Source organism: Aquarana catesbeiana, linkage group LG09 (genome assembly GCF_042186555.1).
Source record: "Aquarana catesbeiana isolate 2022-GZ linkage group LG09, ASM4218655v1, whole genome shotgun sequence".
In the NCBI taxonomy this organism is placed as follows: Eukaryota; Metazoa; Chordata; class Amphibia; order Anura; family Ranidae; genus Aquarana; species Aquarana catesbeiana.
In genome coordinates, this window is record NC_133332.1 from 78,090,062 (window position 1) to 78,095,539 (window position 5,478).

The window sequence follows — 5,478 nt, forward strand, 5'->3', positions numbered from 1 at the left end:
CACTTTTTACCTATCTAAAGAACAAGCTTGTTTTTATCTATAAATCTGTAAGTGTGTACCCCTCTTTTTTTAAATTAAAGACCTTACGGTATTACACTATGTGGATCCATTTGTTTTTCATGTCTAATGCTGTTGGAATGGTTTAACATTTACCACATGCTTTGGAGTTTGTTCGTTTGAAAGTGGGACTATCCATCATCCGTCCTCTAGGTCCACCTCCAACTTTGCCGCTTCATACTCCAATAAGGCAAAGTCCTGTTTGATCCATGTGCTGTAGGGTACATGCATCCACCTCATTCAGTAAGTGTGCCAACCTTACTTCACTCCATGATCAAGCACTTTCAAGATTCACCATTTTGACCTATGCACTTGTGTTGATATTCATTCATTTCAGTTGGTGATTCTTACAAAGATGGACTAATATGTTGTGTATTTGCACATGAGTTAGCTTATTACAAATGTTTTTCAGCATTTTTTCCACCAAAATGGACTAATATGTTGGGTTATTGTCTTATCTCAATATTTGTTTATTCATTCACTGCCTTGAGTGCTACACTATGAATTTATTTTTCGTCATTTCACTTTGTGTCTAGTGGAGTGTTGGCTTCTCACCTATATATAGTTTTTCCCTTCTGCAATTTTTCGCCCATTTTATTCATTCTCCAATTTGCATATGCACAGACTCCTAAATGTATGTTATATCTATTATAATTTTTTTTTTTTTACTTTACAGGTTTCAAAAGTGTGTATGTCTTTCTATTATATCATATCATGAAATAACTGAATTATTTTCATATTATCCATTTGCTTTTTTGTTTTTTTTAAATGTTTGTGACGTCAAACAAGTCATCGATAAACAAGTTCTTCCTTACTGGGTTTTCTGGCTGCCAACATGGTAAGATGCCCATCTTTTGTGTATTCCTTTTGATTTATATATTCATGGTCTTAGAAAACACGACCATTGTATTATTGGTCATACGAGACTGCAAACTTTGGAAGCCCATGTATATATTCATAGGGAATCTTTCCTTTTTGGAGCTTGGGTATATCACTGTCACACTTCCCAATATGTTGTTCAACATAATTACAGGAAATCAGGAAATATCCTTTAATGGATGTTTGGCTCAGTTGTTCGTCTTCGCCTTTCTGTGTGCCTCTGAGTGCTATCTTTTGGCCACCATGGCCTATGACCGTTACATAGCTATCTGTAAGCCTCTACAATACACCATTATAATGCAAGAAAGGTATATTTGGTGCCTCCTTATATGTTCTTGGTCAGCTGGGCTCTGCACACCAGTTTTTCCTATCTATTTTCTTAATCAGCAGGATTTTTGTGGTAATATTAAAGTAGACCATTACTTTTGTGATGTCTCTCCACTGTTAAAGTTGGCTTGTGGTGATATTAAAACTGAAGAACTTGTTGACTTCATTATAGCAGCATTTGTTCTTCTTAGCTCATTGCTGGCTATTTTTCTCTCTTACTTCTGCATCACATGGACTATCCTGAAGATGTCTTCCTCTAGTGGACGTCAGAAAGCATTCTCCACATGCACATCACATCTTGCTGTAGTCTGTATCTTTTATGGTAGTCTAAGCTTTACATACATGCGGGTCACGCCAGCATCTAGCAATGCATCAGACAAACTTGTCTCTCTTTTATATCTTGTTGTCACTCCTCTGTTTAATCCAATCATTTATACACTAAGAAATCGTAATGTAAAGCTTTCGCTGCAAAATGCGCTTGCAAAACAATGCTGTTTACAGCCCGAATCATCTCGCTAGAAGGCAAGCCCAACATGCTTTGACATTGAGATATACTACTAGACAATTATTACTTTTTTTTTAATAGCAAAGTAATATCAGTTTTCTCCCAAGATTGTGTTTCAGTAACATTGGATAAAAGAGTAACTTTAACACAGGACAAAATAATAGCAGGAAAGACCATTAAGTGCAAAGTGGAATCATTTAACATTCACATAAATTTTGGTTTATGAAGAGTCTTCAGGTGGCAATTTCTCTTCATTTGGGTAGTTTTGGCAGTGCAGGTGGCATGAAAGGTAAGTATTTACTAGCTTTTTTGCAGATAGCCCTTTAATTCACACTTTTATTTTAGCAAAAAAAAGTCACATTAAATCTATCAAAACTCAAAATATTTATTATATTTCAGCTTACCAGCCTTTAGATGTACTAGCTGTATTCATTTTCACTTTTCAGACTAAGGACATTTTCATTGAGACCAGAAAATAACTTTTGATCTTAGCAGAGATACAGTGTCTTTGTCACCTTCTGTGAGAGTAAAAGCTAAGACAGGAGCTACCATCATGCAAAATCAACATTAAAGCGTTTGTTACTCCAAAATGTCATATTCCTGATATGTGGCTGCTGTACCATGTACTTGTATGAGAAAGTATCCTGTTCTCTTTCTATTTCTTCCTTTATGTGAAATCCATGGTGTTCCTGCCAGTTCTTCTGGTTTCCTATTAAAAAACTGACCACACTAAGCAGGAGGGTACATTGTGGTCAGTTTTCTAACTATGCTGGGAACTCAGTGTATCTCCTCCAATGATCAGACTTGTCCTGACACCCCCTCGCTGTACAGCCATTTGCTGGCAAGCTCAGTGTTCTGCTGCTTTTCCTCCCCCCAGCTCTTATGCAGCTGAAAACAGAGGGAATGTGATCACTTATAAAAAAGGGAAAGAAGCGTGTTTATATTGGGTTTTTTATATCTATGTAGAAATGTTTTGCCTTTTGTTTCTTTTTCAAACTGAATGGATTGTTTTACAAGGTGATCATTTGCAGTCACTTTAAGGCAGGACTCCAGACCTTACAAGTGAGCAGCAACTTGCACAGTAAGTCCTTGTATTATGTGGCCATACTTTTTAAAACTGTTAACACTAAGCATGTTGGACACACTTCTGTTAAAGAACACAACTCCCAAGGTGTGCACCGGTCTCCATCATCTCAGCAGACCCGTCACGTCACCTCACTCCCAAAGACAATGTTCTGTATGTTGCTAGTGGATACAGGAAAACACACTTCTTCCCCAATTCCATATGTGTTCTCTCTTCCAGGACCCTGCTACATCTTTAAGTCCTGTGACTTCAGGCTAGGTACTCTGGTTCCCGGGATCAGTCCCAATATGTGGGGAGCTGGCCACTAGTGAAGGGACCAAGCATAACACCACTTCATTACACCAGCATAACCATCACCTTAGCCACGTCACCTGTTTCCTGGCTGGTTGGTTGATTTAGTAAATGAGACAAAAGGGTAGTCATTTGCAAAGACAAGCATTCCGCATGTTAGATCTCTGTACTGTGAATTCTCTAACTCCAGTCCTCTAGTTGTAGGCACTATTCTTTTGATAAGCTTTAGAAAGACTTCAGACCATGCAGATTAAAGGAACAAAAGATCTTTACTGAAGAAGTGAATGATAACACAGGAATGGTTTTCAAACCACATCTTCATACACATTCCTGCAGAGAAATTGCTAAGTGCCCCATAAATTGACAGTACCTTTTCAAGGCAAGAGTCCAGACAGAAAAGTCTATAACTGGCAACTCTAAGTCCATAAGGGTCTACAGGCTCCAGACCCCCTTGGAACCTTGAATGGGCTCCCACCACCCCTACCCCCCCCCCCCCCCAAAGAGTAGGTCACTCTAGAAGAGCAAAAGCGAAATCTTGGTAGTCTTTCCCCAGGAGCTCTCTTACAGGGCACTTAGTGAGCAATTTTTAGATCGTATAAGCCATGGGGGGTGATAACCTAGCTAAAATGAGCAGGAATAGAATTAACCCTCCCTACCTGGACACCACCAGCCCGACAGGTAAGCCTAAGGACACAATTCATCATTAGGACATTATAACAAGTTTCACCTTACTGACCTAATTAACATTTTTTTCTGAAATAAAATTAAGCTATGGCAACAGAACCACCCTGATTAAAGACATTTGTTGCATAGTCATAAAATTCAATCAGCTTTTGCTTTGGGGCCAGGAGATTTTTAAATCGCCAATCCTTCCAATTCTATTAACCATACAACTGCAGATATAAATTTACTGGGCTGTAATAACCAGCTTTCTTGTGGATGTGTACAAAGACATGCTGATAGGTTAATTGGCTTCTGTCTAAATTGGCTCTAGTATGTATATGTCTTAGTGTGAGTTAGGGATCTTAGATTGCAAGCTCCTTGAGGGCAGGGACTGATGTGAATGTACAATGTATATGTAAAGCGCTTTAACGGCGCTATGTAAGTACCTGTAATAAATAATAAAAATAAATACATTTTAGCTGCCCACCAGTCATAAACATGTACTCCTGTTAGACATAACTGGTTCAAAAGATCACCTATTAGACCAGCAACCTTACCTAAAAGTGCACTTAGAATTCTGGTATATATACTTTCTGGACTCATTGCTTATTGAGCTTCAAGTGAGTTTGTTTATCTGCCACCTGTTCCTCTAAACGCCCTTGGTAACCCTACATTGCAAGAACTAGAACTATGCCAATCCTAGTAGATTACAGTTAAAGCAAATTTTTGCACAGACTTGCCCGGGATTTTCTTTTTTTTTAAACCATAATGCTTGCTTATGCACAGTAGGCTTAGAAGATCCAGTAATGCCCCGTACGCACGATCGGAAATGCCACCAGCAAAAGACCGATGTGAGCTTTGGGTCGTAAAAAGCGAACGTGTGTATGCTCCATCGGACTTTTGCTGGCGGAATTCCAGCCAGCAAAAGATTGAGAGCAGGTTTCCTATTTTTCGGTCGGAAAAAGTTCCTATCCGAAAAAGCGATCGTCTGTATGCAATTCGGACGCGCAAAAAATCACGCATGCTCAGAAACAATTCCACGCATGCTCAGAAACATTGAACTTCATTTTCGTTGTAGTGTTGTACGTCACCGCGTTCTTGACAGTCGAAAGTTCAGAGAACTTTTGTGTGACCGTGTGTATGCAAGACAAGCTTGAGCGGAATTCCATCGGAAAAGCCATCATATCTTTTTCCGACCAAAATCCTGATCGTGTGTACGCGGCATAAGGAGGCATTTGGATAAACTGGCCCCCTCACTAGAAAAGTGGGTACGCAGAGCAGCCTTACTGCCAGTGAATTGGAAGCTGTTGTAAGGAAGCCTAGGGGAAGTTTACAAACTGCATTGGGAGAGAATAAGTTCAGTCAAGGAATTGTACTTTAATTCTGATTGCCAGCTTTTTGAGTAATTAACCATTTTTCAAATTATTAGGGGGGGGTTATCCTGTCCACAGTAAGCTTTTTTCCTGCAAGGCCTCCCTTTAGAAAATGGTCCTTAGTTTCAGGGATGTAGTATTTTAGGGTTTTCATTTGGGGGGGGGATATTGTTTATTCTTTTTTGTTGATGGGGCCTTTGTTTTAGGTTAAACTGCTGGGCTGCAAGTGGGCTGGTATTTTTTTTTTATTGTTCTATTTTTAAAGGGTCTTTTGTTGAGTTTTGGGTGCCCTTTGTTCA

At 39.2% G+C, this 5,478-nt stretch overlaps 1 protein-coding gene across 1 annotated transcript; it reads left to right on the plus strand.

Moving 5' to 3' along the window:
* Positions 1 to 825: 825 nt before the first annotated feature.
* On the plus strand, positions 826 to 1,782 carry LOC141108936 (olfactory receptor 6B1-like). Its single transcript, XM_073600898.1, has one exon. It carries the CDS (start codon positions 826 to 828, stop codon positions 1,780 to 1,782), a length of 957 nt encoding a protein of 318 aa, XP_073456999.1.
* Positions 1,783 to 5,478: the final 3,696 nt, after the last annotated feature.

Excerpts from the sequence above, each read along its gene's own strand:
- LOC141108936 (XM_073600898.1), top strand. The coding sequence starts at position 826 with ATGTTTGTGACGTCAAACAAGTCATCGATAAACAAGTTCTTCCTTACT.